Source organism: Helobdella robusta (genome assembly GCF_000326865.2).
Source record: "Helobdella robusta unplaced genomic scaffold HELROscaffold_84, whole genome shotgun sequence".
Classification (NCBI taxonomy): Eukaryota; Metazoa; Annelida; class Clitellata; order Rhynchobdellida; family Glossiphoniidae; genus Helobdella; species Helobdella robusta.
Genome location: NW_008705486.1, coordinates 106,353 through 123,030, shown reverse-complemented (window position 1 = coordinate 123,030; position 16,678 = coordinate 106,353). Strand labels below are relative to the sequence as shown.

Sequence of the window (16,678 nt, the reverse complement as noted above, 5' to 3'; positions counted from 1 at the left end):
CGAACATTATTTACTTTTGAAATGCAAATGTATAATTTTTTGTGACGTATGTTCGCGTGCATGAATTACCATCATTTTTAATTTCTTCATTTTCAATTAACTTTGTTGAATTTTTTGTTGAACTTGGTTGAAAGGACAACTTTAGTTAAGGCACTATCACAAGTATTATGTTTACTTTTTTGTGCTTCTTCCAATAAATAGAAAAATATATATATATATATATATGTATATATATATATATATATATATATATATATATATATTTACAATATTCTATAAATTCTATCAAATGTTTGGCGTTAATATGTTTGTAGTTAACATTCGCCAAACATTCGGTAGAATTTATAGAATATTGTAAAAATTATGGTCTATTACCAACATATATATATATATATATATATATATATATATATATATATTATTGATAATAATATATATATATATATATTATTGATGAAAATCATATGATGTTCGGCGTCGTTAGTTAGCTTCCAATTTAAATTTTCGATTTTTCTAACGGTAGGTCGTAAATCATTTTCAAGTTTCTTTAGTTCAAAACCAATAAATAAATTTGGAAACAGAGGAATCATCGATATTGAAAACACGTAAAGTGTTATATTTACCGATAATGAAAACATAAAAGTGTTATATTTATCGATAAAGAAAACAGATAAAAGTTTTATATTTCACGATGTTGAAAGATTGTACAACTAAATATTCACTTTGAATAAACAAGGAACCAATAAATAGGCACAAAATAAAAATATTTGTTCATCTGGGCACAGCCACAACATATCAATTTGAACACCGAAGATGGTATAAGAATAACGAAAAAAGCTTTTCTGTTCTATCATGTATAAAACAAAATAAAATTTTTGTTTTGAACTAAAGAAACTTGAAAATGATTTACGATCAACCGTTAGAAAAATCGAAAAGTTAAATTGGAAGCTAACTAACGACGCCGAAAGACGCCGAACATCATGTGATTTTCATCAATAATATATATATATATTATTATCAATAATAAATATATATATATATATATATATATATATGTTGGTAATAGACCATAATTTTTACAATATTCTATAAATTCTACCGAATGTTTGGCGAATGTTAACTACAAACATATTAACGCCAAACATTTGGTAGAATTTATAGAATATTGTAAAAAATTTTGCCGCTCGGCGAAATTTTTTCTTTGCTCGAATATCAACAGCCGCCGCCGCCAGCCTAGGCAGTCTTGCTTCTGGCCGGGACTCGCCTCTTCACAACTTTTTATTTCCGGGTCGGAAAATACGGGCCGGGCGGAAGTATTATCGCGTCCTGCTTGCTGGTCGGTTAATCCGGCTCTATTAACCGCTAGCAAGTCCTCTTCAAACATGTTTTAGTTTTTGAAAGTGACAAACCAAGCCTAACCGAAATAATTCTATTAATGAACCAAAAATAAAAGAAACAAAATAACATTCTTTAAAGCAAACAAAATAATATTCTTTAAAGCAAACAAAATAATATTCTTTAAAGCAAATGTTCCTAAAGTCAACTAAATAAATGTTCTAAATAAACGAAAAATATTTTTACCAGCCGTAACAAATGAAATCCCTAAACAAGAAACACGACAGAGCAACCGTCCGACCAACACAACCACGATAAAACCAAAGACCAATTCACAACGCTATTCCAAAACACCAACCTAAAACACTAACTTTCCTTTTTCTCTACAATTGTCCAAAAGGTTTATATACTAAACAAATTCTAAACAAACTGAGAAACATTCATTCTCAACCATACTCACCATATATGCGCCATACCAACATTTAACTAACCTGTATACAAAACCAATTCATACGACATTCGACCAGACTGCCCACCTGACCACTTCATACAACATGCGCGCCAACATACACACTCGGTACAGCTGGGCCTGTTGCTGGGAGTATGTCGCTGTCTTCCTTTGCCCACTCTGGAGTGCTTATCGTCGAAGCCTGGTCTACAGGGAAGGGCGTCTCGCCCTCGTAAACCTGGCCTTCCAGTATCCAGTCCACCAGCGACGATCTGGCAGTTGAGCATGGTGTGTCGACCAAGCTTTCGCCTGCTACTTCTACGTGACTCGACATGGGCACTGACCCCAGTGATGTTTTTTGGTTTGGCTTCATCGGGCAGTTCAAAAGCTATAAACTGGTTCGCCCACCGCCTAGCTTCGCTTGCCCGTCTTTTTCGTTGTGTCGGTTCCTCGGCACAATTTTCAAGTGAGAAGCTCGGGGTCAATGCTGCGACCAGTTCACTCATTGATGCCCTTGCAACTACGTAACCTTTCCATAATTCACTTGACGGAATACCCGGGAAAGATAATTTCAAAGCGTTGACCGCTTTCTCCGGTGTATTGTTTTCTAAATACGGTCATTCCTGTATGGGCAGTTAATAATACAGAGTTAATCATATTTGCAGGCACCCGTCCCAGTGACACTAGCTGACTATCTGATGCGCTGTTTCCCACTCCAGAGCACCTGTCGAAATGTCTCTTGTGGTTGCGTGTCAACATCCTTCTCCCACATTTGGTGCACTGTTTCATCCTACCTAAAAAAAATGAAAATAAATTAACGAAAATTAATCAACAAATCAATTTTAATTTATTTATGTGGACGACAAACGGTTTAGCTCTGTCGTTTTTTTTTTATCGCCGCATTGACTGGAGTAATTAAATGATCCACTATATATGGACCCACGTATGGGCTGACCCATTTTGGAGATTTGCCTTGCCATGATCTTGGGTACAGGTACCATACCTTGTCTCCCGGTTGTAGAGTCAGGACTTTGACCTTAGCATCATACAATGACTTCCTATAAAGTGCCCCTGTCTTTAGCCTTTCCCGCGCCAATTGATGACCTACTAATGACCGGTTGAGCACTTGTTTCACAAGTTCATGGTAAGTCTCACCTAGGTTGGATTCTTTAGGTAATCGATACACCAGATCCACTGGCATCATGTTTTCTTTCCCTAAAAATAACCTATTTGGGGTAAACCCTGTCGCCGAATGTACGCTTGCCCGGTACGCTGGGATTCATTTACAACTTTGGCCAGCATTGAATTTAGCGCTTTGTGGAATCGCTCTATCGCCCCATTAGATGATGGATTGTACGGGGATGTCCTCAACTTTTCGATTCCCAAAGTATGTAAAAGCGTAGTAAATAGTTCGCTTTCAAACTCCCTACCCTGATCTGTGAGTATTTGCATCGGCATTCCAAACCTCGGAAAAATTTCTGTGGTTAAGACCTTAGACACTGTAGCTGCTGTGTGCTTTCGTATCGGAAATGCTTCTGCCCACTTCGAAAAATGATCCAAAATCGTTGGTATAAAGATATGCCCCTTCTTCGATTTTGGATGTGGCCCGGTGATGTCCAGAGCTTACCTCGGTAATATCGACAGCATTTTTCGCACGTCTTGACAAACATCTCAACGTCAGTTTTCCATGTTGGCCAGTTAAACCTTTGTTGAATGGATTCTTTCAGTTTACTCACTCTTAAATGTCCACCTGTCATTCCTGTATGGGCAGTTAATAATACAGAGTTAATCATATTTGCAGGCAACCAGGCCTGCCAAACCACATCTCCTGTCTCTGTTATTTTGAACCGTCTACATAAGACTCCGTCTTTGATCACTAGGCGGTCCCATAGGTTCCAAAGCGTTTTGAACGTCCTATCCTCACTTGATATGTCGTCCCAGGGCGGTTTGGCAGCATTTTCCTGCAGCCACTTAACAAAAATCTAGATTGTCTTATCCGCATATTGACCCTCTCTCAGGTCAATAAATTCGTCTGCTTCTTTAACCTGTTTCACCGCTGGTGTTTCTGGCTTGCAGGACTCTTTTTTACACGGTTTCCGAGACATGGCATCTGCATTACCATGTTTCGTACCTGCCCTGTGAATAATATTAAAATCAAACTCCTCCATTTGTTCTAACCATCTTGTCTGTTGACCAATAGGGTCGGGTGTGTTTCTCAACCATGTCAGCGGTGCATGATCCGTTCTGATGGTAAAATGCCTACCCAACAAATATTGCTTGAAGTATTTAAAAAAATAAACGACTGCTAGCAACTCTTTTCGCGTGGTGCAATAATTTTCTTCAGCTCGACTCAGGGTTCGACCAGCATACGCAATTACCTTTTCTTTGCCATCCTGCAACTGCGACAATACTGCTCCAATAGTTTGCTGAGAAGCATCAGTGTCCAGAACAAAAGATCCATTGTTTTGTGGCATAGCTAAAACCGGTGCGGTTGTCAACGCAGACTTCAAATTTTCGAAAGCTTTTTGCTGCTCCAATCCCCAGCTGAAATTTTGTTTGTTCCTTAGGAGAAAGTTCAACGGTTTGGCCAATTGTAAAAATCCACGAACAAAACGTCGATAATATCCAGCTAAACCTAATAATCCTCTAACATCCGTCAAAGAAGTTGGTATGGGCCAGTCCCGAACAGCTTCCGTTTTCGACGGATCTGTTGCTATTCCTTTTGAAGAGATAATATGCCCCAAGAATGTAACAGCTTCCTTGAGGAATCTACATTTCTCTATTTTGACTTTCAGTCCTGTATTTTTTAACCTGCTAAAAACTTATTTTAACCTAAAAAAAATGATCCTGCAAATTATTAGAATATACAATTATATCATCGATGTATGCTAAACATGTATTCGGGCACAAGTCCGAAAGCACTATATCCATCAAGCGCTGAAAAGTAGCGCCAGCGTTACATAACCCAAACGGCATTCGTTTGAACTTAAAAATGCCTTTGTTACAGACGAAAGCAGTTTTATCCCTATCATCTGGATGCATTTCTATTTGGTGATAAGATAATTTAAGATCCCGAGTAGAAAACCACCGCGTACTGACATCGCGTCTAGACACATGTCTATTCTTGGAAGTGGGTACGCGTCCTTTACTGTTAACAAATTTAATTTCCGGTAATCAATACAACATCGGTATGAGCCGTCTTTTTTCTTTACCAAGACAATGTTGGAGGACCAAGGTCCATGAGATGGCTCAATCACATCTTGCTCCAACATTTCGTCTACCTGTTTTGCGATAACTTTTTGGTGTGCCGGGAGATGATGTCTGAGTTGTTGCTTTATTGGCTGGGCCTGCTCTGTGTTGATCCTATGATAAACCCCTTTTGCAATTTCTGTACCTGTATCACTAAATATATCCTGAAAATTATTTAATAATTCAGATAATTCACGCCTTCCTTCTTCGGGGGCATCCCTGGTCAATTCGTCAATTATGGTTTTGACGTTAACTAGATTTTTCTGCAGCGGTTGTTGATCCAACTTATTTTCCATGATGGCCCATGAAAGATCGGCCAACCGCGTTCCCTGTTTAATGAACCTGGATTCGTCATTTACGTTTAATATTCTGACACATTGACCCTCGTATTTTATCGGAAGCAACGTCCTTGCAACAAATACACCCAACGTCACTTGCCCTACCTCAGAACATATGCAATCTGTCAATGTTAATTTGGATGGCTGGCGTACCACCAATTTTGTTGGTACATCTATTTCAGCTCGTGCCGGAATTTGCACTTCCACACTGGAATAGATTCGGCACAATTGCCTCTCTGACAATCTTTTAGTGACCAACTTCACTACTCTATTTATTTTTGTTACCAACGGTAATTTGTGCTTCGTCAAACTTCCATGAGACTTTATTATTTACTAGCCAGTCTAAACCCAAGATAATTTCTGACACGTGGTCTGATACCAAAACCGAAGCAAGCTTAGAAAATCCACCAACCTTTATCCATAGTCTCATTTCCCCCTTCATTGGAATCTCTGTATTGTTAGCGGCCTTCAGCGATCTTTTGGTAGATGTGACCCTCGCGACGTCAACCATTGAGGACGGGATGATAGATACGCTGCTTCCGCTATCCAACAAACCCAATCTTTTTCTGCCATTTATCAAAATCGGCAGATATAAAGTTTGATCATCACTTTCATTAGATTTGTTCACGCGTTGTGATTGTTTATTTGACTTTTCCTTCTCTGGACATTGCCTTTTGAAATGGCCTGATTTTCCGCACCTGTAACAGTTATTCTGACCCTTTTGATTGCTTAACTAAAACTTGTTTGGTATATTTTTCTGAGGACATTGGGAGATGAAGTGTCCTGGTTTTCCACAGCCAAGAAAAACTTTTTCACCCCTGCTCCGAGGGACAGCTGACTACCTTATGGTCTTGAATGACGTCAACCGATTGACGAAGCGCGTTTAATTGCCACTCCACTGCCTTCATCCTGTTTTCTGTTGTATCCTGCATGTTCCTAACCTGTGGGGTAAACCTGTAGGATGAATTAACTAAGTTTTTTGAAACTTCAAGGCGCTGTGCAATTCGTAACGACTCTTCAATATTTCTTGGTTCCCTTTCTCTAACTTTCAGTTCTAAATCAGCGTCATTAACAGCAAATAAAAATCTCTTGTTAAATGTACCGCCAACTTGACTGTTCGCCTGGGTAAGCTAACGACATTAACTTTTTTACCGTTTGTGATAAATCACGAAGCGACTCACCTGGTTTGCGTCGAAGAGTCTGCAACTCATATCTATACGACTCTTCGTGACCACTCGCTCCATAACGGTTTTCTAACTTTGTTACTAATTCTTGATAATCAAACTTGTCTGGTTTTAACAGCTCGTGATGTCGGACCAACCAGTGATGTTTGGTATTTACACTCGGCTGACAATGCAGTGATTTCCCGTGGTTGTCAAACGAAGGACTGTGTTCGACTTCTTCATCCTCTTGAACCATTCTGCACCTATTCCTAGAATTTGAAACATTATTACGTTTACGAATAACAGAGAGCTTTTGTGCTGGCGTAGGCTTATAAACTGGTAAAACTTGTTCTGGCGCGAATTCCACAAACTTAAAACTGAAAATTATCTGTGCGTCGTCAAACCCATTACCTGAAAATCCTGGAGAAGTTTTACAAACAACTGCCTCCGGTACTGACTCTTGACCTACCTGATACTTAAAATCTAAAATATTTTCGGTAGAACCAGCCCTGTCACCTAAAAAATTTGGGAAGGTTTCGTTACGGCTCCTGTCGTGCCTGTCACCTAAAAATTTGGAATTAGGAATTTCTCTGCGGTCACTGCCATACCTGTCACCTAAAAGTTTGAGAGAAACAATTTTAATTTTATCTGTGATATACTCGTCACCTAAAAATTGACGAGGGTAATCACCTTGACTCCTGCTGTACCTGTCACCTAAAACTTTTGAAGAAGAGGCCCCACGTTGGGCGCCAATTGTGAACTTTTGCCGCGCGGCGAAATTTTTCCTTTGCTCAAATATTAACAGCCGCCGCCGCCAGCCTAGGCAGTCTTGCTTCTGGCCGGGACTCGCCTTTTCACAACTTTTTATTTCCGGGTCGGAAAATACGGGCCGGACGGAAGTATTATCGCGTCCTGCTTGCTGGTCGGTTAATCCGGCCCTATTAACCGCTAGCAAGTCTTCAAACATGTTTTAGTTTTTAAAAGTGACAAACCAAGCCTAACCGAAATAATTCTATTAATGAACCAAAAATAAAAGAAACAAAATAATATTCTTTAAAGCAAACAAAATAATATTCTTTAAAGCAAACAAAATAATATTCTTTAAAGCAAATGTTCCTAAAGTCAACTAAATAAATGTTCTAAATAAACGAAAAATATTTTTACCAGCCGTAACAAATGAAATCCCAAAACAAGAAACACGACAGAGAAACCGTCCGACCAATACAACCACGATAAAACCAAAGACCAATTCACAACGCTATTCCAAAACACCAACCTAAAACACTAACTTTTCTTTTTCCAAAAGGTTTATATACTAAACAAATTCTAAACAAACTGAGAAACATTCATTCTCAACCATACTCACCATATATGCGCCATACCAACATTCAACCAACCTGCATACAAAACCAATTCATACGACATTCGACCAGACTGCCCACCTGACCACTTCATACAATATGCGCGCCAACATACACACTTGCGCCATTCATTCCACATGCGCGCTAAAAAAAACCTCGCAGAAAAATTGAAAAGTTAAATTGGAAGTTAACTAACGCCGAACATGCGGTGATTTTCATCAATAATTTCTGCATTTCTGACAGTCTTAATTCAATATATGTAATTATTTATATTAATATTATTATTATTTTTATTAAGAAAAAACTTAATATAGCGTTCGTAATAGCAGTTTTCAAAAACGCTATCAAATTATAACTAATATTCATATCAAAATAGCAAGAATTAAAAGAAATGAACTATAATGAAAAAAGGTATGTCTTTAATTGTCTTTTAAATTCAGCAATGTTCATTCCAGGTATTGTGAGGGCTGACGGAAGGCCGTTCCATACGAAATATATATAATATATAACGATATAATATATATACATATATATACATATATATATATATATATATATATATATATATTTGGTAACAGACTGTTGTTAACGCAACATTTCAAAAAGAAATATAAAAAAGTTGAACAATGTTGAAAGTTGTGTTGAATTTTTGAAGTATATATATATATATATAGTAGAATATAATATATATATATTAAATTTTTATGTTTGTTATATATATATATTATATTTTTATGTTTGTTAATAAAAATAAAGTTTCAATTTTAAAAAGTCTTAATTTTGTTGATAAAAATTTACTTAGACAAATTGAAAAATTCAATTATAAGTTGATAAACACTAATAAATCGATGGAATTGATTATATGTTGTCAAGAATTCGGTCTTCTACCAGTATTTATATATATACATATAATATATACATATATATATATATATATATATATATATATATATATATATATATATATATATATATTTACAATATTCTATAAATTCTACCGAATGTTTGGCGTTAATATGTTTGTAGTTGTGCATTATGTTAATTTTGTCATGAATTATAAATTTACTTAAAAATTGGGTTAGAATGAACAATTTGTGAACGGTGGCCTGCGACACAAGAATTTTGTTTTCTTTTAGCTTTGGTCTCCTAATCATTACCTAATTATTATTAATTTGGATTGATTGAATAAAATTTGATTTGATTTGATTAGTTCGTTTTTTCAATTTTTCTCACTAAAGTTTTTTGGTGAACGTTTAGTTTATTAAAATTCAAAATAAACTTTTTTCCAAATTCATGCTGCAAATAAGGCCATATTTCGATTCCGAATGAATCATCATCAGTGCTTTGTGCTGTTTATATAGGGAAATATTGACTTTGTCAAAATGAATTTAGATTGAGATTGACTTTGTCAAAGTGAACTTAGATGGAAATTAGGTGTCAGGTTTCTTTATTGGCTGGTCATTTTCTTTGGTCTCCTTTTCTTCATCGATAGCATCATATTCTTCTTTGTCACTATTTACAATGCTAGTTTTTATTACTTCTTTGTTTTCGTTGTTGGTTAAGCGCCGGGTTGGAAGTGAGGTTGTCATTTTTTGTTGTATATTTATTTTTGGTTTATTGATGTCAATTAACACACCATTTGGTGTATTTTTGGTTTATTGATGTCAATTAGGACTGCTTCTGCAATTTTAAGATGCGTGTAGTTGCTGTTCTGTGCTGTTTGGTTTGAAAACAAACATATTAACGCCAAACATTCGGTAGAATTTATAGAATATTGTAAAAATTATGGTCTATTACCAATATATATATATATATATATATATATATATATATATATATTTAGGAACGAGGTTTTCATTAATAAATATTTTGTTAAATTTATTTGCCCATTTTGCATTTATCAACTTTTTTATTATGGACTCAACACAGCGTAGTTTTTGACATTCATATTTATTGTGAAATTGTGACATATTAGAAGCTGACAACGTTGTTTCGGCTAGGTAGCCATCATCAGAGCCTAAAACCAATGAAATATAAGAAATTTAATTAAAATAAATGAGAATTAAACGGTACCTTGCGAAGGATGTAACCTAAAAGATAAATTTAATACTAAAACATGAAATTAAATAAAAGTTACTAATTAATAAAAGGTAAGATAAATGAAAATAAACTGGAAAGTTGGAAGAATAGGAAATAAACAATACGTGTGTGATGAATGTGGTGTAATCACTAGTATAAAATATTGTGTGTGTGTGTGTATATATATATATATATTTTTGGTAACAGACTGTTGTTAACGCAACATTTCAAAAATTCAACACTACTTTCAACATTGTTCAACTTTTTAAAAAAAAGGTTAAAAAAACTTTTTAAACAGTTGAACAATGTTGAAAGTAGTGTTGAATTTTTGAAATATATATATATATATATATATATATATATATATACACGCATGACGCATGTAGTAATTTATTAATCTACCGAATTTCTCGCGTTGGATATTTTTTTATTACATTTCTTAATATTTCAAACCATTTTCTTTTCGTCATTATTTGTTTTCTTAAAGTTAAAATAATTTACAGTTTTCCAATTCATTTTCGTGTGTATAGGACCTTTTTCGATTTTTCAATCATCTTCAGCACTTGTTGCAGTTTATATAGGAAATATATTTGCTTTGATGTTATGTTTTATTGCTCCAATGCCATGCTTTATTGCTTTGGTGTTATGTTTTATTGTGCTAATTTTATTGGTACCATTTACTTGCTCTTTGGTAGCACTTTGGTCGATGTTACTTTATTCAGTGTTTTCAACGGTACTGTTGGTGTTATTTGTATGATTTATTACTGTTCGTTCTTTTTGCCTGGAGTATTGTTAAAATTTTTTGTCGTTTGTTTATCAGGGGTTGTTTTATGTCGATGAGAATGGTTTCGGCTAATTTCAGATTAGAATAGCTGGGATTGCAGTATATTATTTTGGTGTTGTTGTCCAGGATTTTTGATTTAGTTTATTATGTATGTGTTCTAGGTGTGTTTTTATAGAACCTCACCTTTTGTGCATGGTCAGTCGCCTGGTTAGCTGATGTAGTTAATACGATATATGAAACATTCTGACATGCACAGCCGTAAATTCACATATCAGATGGCTACGTTTTAAAGCCGAACCATGTTGAGGAGTGCAGTTGTTGTTCACGACAAGGTTTTATATTTTGGCATTCCAATAATAAATTCGTAGTTTTATTTTGTCGGAAGGGTTAGTAGGTTTGAGATTTTTATAAATGATTTGTTCCGTTTTGTAGTTCATATGATTCCTATTATAGAAAATGATCATGTACGTATGCCTAAAAGCATCTTTACGTCACTGGTGTAACTAGAAATTTCTGTGGAGATTTACAAAAATTAATATTTTTGGTCCATTTCAGACATTTTATTTAAAATTTCCAGTTATCCTCAGCATTTTTTTTAAATTTTGCTGTTGTGAAAATGGACGCTATAACGGTTTGACATATTTTACACATAACCCTAACTTAATTATAACATAATTTTTTTTATTGTGGTGGGCTGCAGCCTTAAATTACCTCTGATACATGTTTATTTTTAAACCATTTATTTTGCATAAATATTTTTATCATAAAATAAAATTTAATAATATTTGCAATGTGAAATGCATAAATAATTGTTAATTGATTTGATTTTTTGAAAAACTGAAATGTTAGCTGTTGGCGCAAGTGCCGATCCATGCTCAGAATCATATGCTGGTCCGAAAGCCAACTCCGAACCAGAAACTAGAGCCGTAACTAAGTTTATCCTCAGTAAAGGTTTAATTGATGAATTGAAATTTTTTTTAATTAGAATTCAAAAATTTAAAACTGTTGCAATGGAGCAGTGTTGTGTAGTTAGTGCACTAGTAATAGTTAGAAAATAGTAAATAACTACTCGATTTCTAACTAGTTAACAACTAGCATAGTTGCCAAACGTCCCGAACAAAGTGCAACAGTCCCGAATTTCGACTCCCGTGCCCCGCGTCAGTGTGCGGGGGACGCGTATTAGTTCAACTTTTGGCGCAACTAAATGTGAAATATTAAAATAGCAATTTAATAACAATTTTAAAATATGAAGCACACGAATATGTACTGTACATGCACTCAAACGCCGATTTCTTTTATGCTTCTTACACAAATATATATCAATAAAACTAATTATTTTTCAACTTCATTTCCATATCAGTGGTGATTATGATTTGCACAAAACACATCAAAAAAGATTTTTCTGTGTCGACATTTTTCAATTAGTTTAATTTCGATATAATTACATTACAAATAATCTGACGGTGACAGTTAGAGTTTTTTGGTAACATCACGCAGAAGGAAGGAATGGAAAATCTAACAGCTACTGGAAGGATTGCAGAGAGAAGAGATCTCGGTCAACAACAACTTACATTCGTGAAATCCTTGTGTTTCTTGTTGAATATCACCACATTTCAACTACAACAAAGTGTTAAAGATCGGGTTTTTATGATTAATTTGTCAGTATAAAAGGAAACATTTCTGATATTTTTTTTTTCAAAAAATTAAAACAATCATTACAAAGATTACTATGTTGAAAAACCCAGTAACCTATCAACAAACTCTGTAAACTCAACCATCATTCCATCCTTTAAACAGGTCTACACCTTATATTTTTGGGTCCCACCAACCAAGGTCACAACCTTGACAGAATATATGGGATTAATGTAAACCTGGACATCACTCACACTTATAGGTCACACGTTTCAACGCATCACTTGGGGTGGTTGCTGCTCCTCCACCTCCACCAACTAACTCAACATCGAGAAAAAACACCACTAAAAAAGTCATCTCATTTTGCCGTCGTCATCCTTCACAGAGTAGTGTCTGCCTTCAACATCTCAACAACATCGACTTCAATAATATCTTCGACTTCAACATCACCACCACCACCAATATTCTGCCAGCAATTTTTAATAATAATACAATTAATTTTGATAATATTAAAATTAACAATGATAATAATAGTCCTACTAATAGTAAAAATACTTGTAACATTAATAATAATATTAACAATGGTGCAAATGATAATAATGAAAACAATATAAACGATAATACGTTCATAACTGACAATTGACAATTTTTTGCAACACTGTTTTGATAAACTTTATAAAATCATCAACTCAACTTACAACACGTACTACCCCACATCAAACATTACGATCAGTTCATCAAACCCTCCATTCATCAGCCCATTCATCAAATATCTACTTTGCCAAAAAAATGAATTCATGAGATCAGGATCCATCCTCAAAGCCGCAGAGATCACCAAATACATCAACACACTCATCATCAACTTCAACTCAAAAGCCTTCGCTAACAGTAAGTGTGGAAGCAAAGCCATGTGGGACCAAGTCAACAAGATTAGAGGCTCTGACAAATCATTTAACAGGTCAACCTCACGGCCGATTTAAGTGCCATTCTCACGCAGCGATTACGCGTCAGCATGATTCGAATGCTGTCAGGTGAAACTAAAAGACGCGTATGATGCGGTACTCGCGCGTCCATACGTAATTTGTATGTGCATTGCGTGGTGTGGATAGTGTACACTGTATAGCTTTTGTTTCACGAAGGTTTAAATATAAGTATAGAATAAAAAAGCATGTCAGCAGCTCGGCATTTGACAGAACTATATTATAACGATTAAAAAAGAAGGGGCACTTGAACCGATTCTTTTAACGATTCTTCTCAAAACATAGGCATAGCGACCACAATAATTTCAAACTGTATTTTGTATCTTCCAGACTTAGTCGTTTGTTTAAATAAACTAATCTTTTGGTCCGGAAGATATAAAACAAAATAGACAACACCGAGGTCACCATTCTTGTTCAAAACTAGTTGTTCTTATGTTTTAGAGCAATAAACACAAAACTATTTAATTTTATAAATAAATATGTAGATAAAAATTAAAAAAATAACTATGAATTCTAAAAAATTAAATTAAAATTTTTATTAGCCATTATTGGCTATTTTGTTTTATTAAAAACCAATCAATATATTAAAATATAATATAAAATTTTTGAAGGACCAATATGGGATCTTTTTATAACTTTGCATTCTTATGGTCAAATTTGGATGTCTTCTTGGGGATACACCAAAGAATTACCAAAAAACTATTTTAGTTTGGTAAGATAGTTAAATAAATTTTCAAAAGTAGTTTTGTCGTAACATTTTATGATATTTAGAAGAAAGTGGGAATGGCTGGCGTTAATGCAATTCATTCAACAAATGGTAAAAGATATAAATTCGGCTCTGCATCCAACATATTGTGTCAGTTATGTATATATATATTTTTTTTTCATTAGCTTAAATAATTTAGCAATTTCTAATTTTGTAAAATTACATTTTTTATTGCTTCATCATAAAAATTAAAAAAGTGTTTCTTGAAGAATCGGTTTTAAATTAATATTTACGATATTGCATTTAGTGTATGAGTGTATCATATATATATATATATATATATATATATATATATATATATATATATATATAGAACACACATTGTACAAGAAATTATAAATATATAACGTTGTGCAGTCGATAATACTATTAACACAAGAATGCCCTAATTTTTAGTTCTATTATTGTGAATAGCATAGAGATTAACAAGCGTTTAAATTTTAACTTTATATACGTTGTACAAAATAATAAACTTTAGTGTTATTTAAGAAAAAATAATATAGCATATTTATAAAATATAAACTTATTTTAATGTTAATTTAAATGTATGAAAACACAAAAATCATATATTAATACAGTATATAAGAAAAGAAAAGCGTATATTACAAAAAATTCAGATCCAAGCGATTGAAAACATGTAGTAGAGCCCCAAGCAGATAACCGCAATGCGGTTTCAAACCGTGGTTAAAAAATCCTCAAAGCTCCGCGAATTTTGCGGTTTGCGGATTTTGCCTGTGCGGTTTGCCGCGGATGCGGATTTAAGTGCGTTATTCAATAAACCGCCCGCAAAATTAAATTTTCAGAATAAAATAATTTTGTTTTTTCGTTTGTTTGCATATATAAACGCTTTCAGAGAATTTTAAGAATAATACTAATATTATCAATGTAATACAATTTCTGAAGGATTGTAACTACTACGATATGATTTAAATATTTTTCCCATAGTATTTCTCTTTCACTAAGTTCAGTGCAATAAACATATTTCATATTATCTGAACTTCTATTTTTCCACATGGAGAAAAAAAAAATAATAATTTTTCTTAATTTGGCAAACAATTGCACCACTTTGGGAGCATAAATGCCGTTAAATATGAACAACAAAAAAAAAACATATAAACGGGTGTGTGTCTGTATGTGTTTTTAATGACCATAGCTGAGTTTCTCTGGGGTCCACGTTGATTAGGCTGCTTCTACAAATTATTTCAGCGGATTTGAATAAAGAAAGCGTCGTTCATTTTGTGCTCGTTGTTCTGGCCGATGTTATTTCAATTATTAAATTAGAAATTTATTAAATTCTTCTTTTATAATTTTTTTGGTTATAAATGTATTGTAAATAAATTGCTCACCAATGTATTGCTATCTTCTAATTTTAAACATGAGATTAAGGCGGCCGATTTTGGTTACCTTTTAGTGGGTGTGGTGCGGATGCGGATAATGAGCAGTGCGGATGCGGGCTGTTGCGGACGTTAACTCTGCTGATGCGAGCGGTTGCTGTTCTTCTCTGCTTGGGGCTCTAATATGTAATCAAAATTTATAAAATTATTTCCAGACACTTTTACATGGTACACGTATCGAAAATAAGGAATTTTCTATAAGTAATGTATGGGCGTATATTATATATATATACATATATATATATACATATATATATATAATATGGTGAAATAATTTTTTAATTTTTGACGGTTATTCCGCATTATATTTTTTTCAAGATAATCGACAAATTTCAAGGGTTGCATTCAACACTGAAACAGCAAACAAAAATAAAAAGCTTCAACCAAAAACTCTACTTAGTAATAACATATGAATTAATATTTAGATGCTGGAACTTTCTAGCATTTATTTATTGCATTTATTTATGCATTGATCAAAAATTATATGATATAAAATTATACAAATGTCTAAAATGATTCTAAATTAAGAACCATAGCACAGACATTTTATTTAATTTGTTTTGTTTGTTAAAAATAGTTAAATATTTAACAGACAGTTCATCTGGAACATCACGTGACTGGGCCTCAGGTGTGCCAAAAATCCCATATGTATATACAATTGAGTTGAGAAACAAATCAAGTTTTATTCTTCCTCCATCAGAAATTTTGCCGACAGGTAATGAGATATTAGCGGGCATAAAGGCAGCAATAATCGAAATGCAGACTGAATATCCGGCTAAATGTAAAGACCATTAGTTTAATCCTCGTTTTTCATGATTTTTTTCCCAAATCAATGTTTATATTTTTTATAACAGATTTGAAATTTTATTAACTTGTTTGTTTTCCTACATTCAAAAATAAAATTTAAAATAAATTAAATATTTTACTTTGTTTTTCTATCCATGAAAATCTGGCCATCACACTGTTTTTTTTCTGAGTAGACAACTTGTAAAAGTATGTGCATAAATGTATGAATGTTGGTGAGAAAAGATGGATGTGTACGAGCAATTATTTATATGCTCAAATTTTTCAATACGGGTAAGAAAGTATGAGTGTGTGTGTGAACGTGTGTAGGGGAGTATAATCGTGTATATCTCATATACTTATAAT

At 33.8% G+C, this 16,678-nt stretch overlaps 1 protein-coding gene across 1 annotated transcript in view; it reads left to right on the top strand.

Moving 5' to 3' along the window:
* HELRODRAFT_90476 (hypothetical protein) overlaps positions 1-16,324 on the top strand; it is a gene marked incomplete at both ends in the record, with an annotated part of 80,111 nt that extends 63,787 nt beyond the window's left edge. Inside the window, 4 exons of the mRNA XM_009032573.1 lie at positions 11,607-11,708; positions 13,981-14,081; positions 14,141-14,225; positions 16,122-16,324. Coding sequence (XP_009030821.1) covers positions 11,607-11,708; positions 13,981-14,081; positions 14,141-14,225; positions 16,122-16,324 — 491 coding nt within the window. The remainder of the gene's footprint in view (positions 1-11,606; positions 11,709-13,980; positions 14,082-14,140; positions 14,226-16,121) is intronic.
* Between the last annotated feature and the right edge of the window lie 354 nt (positions 16,325-16,678).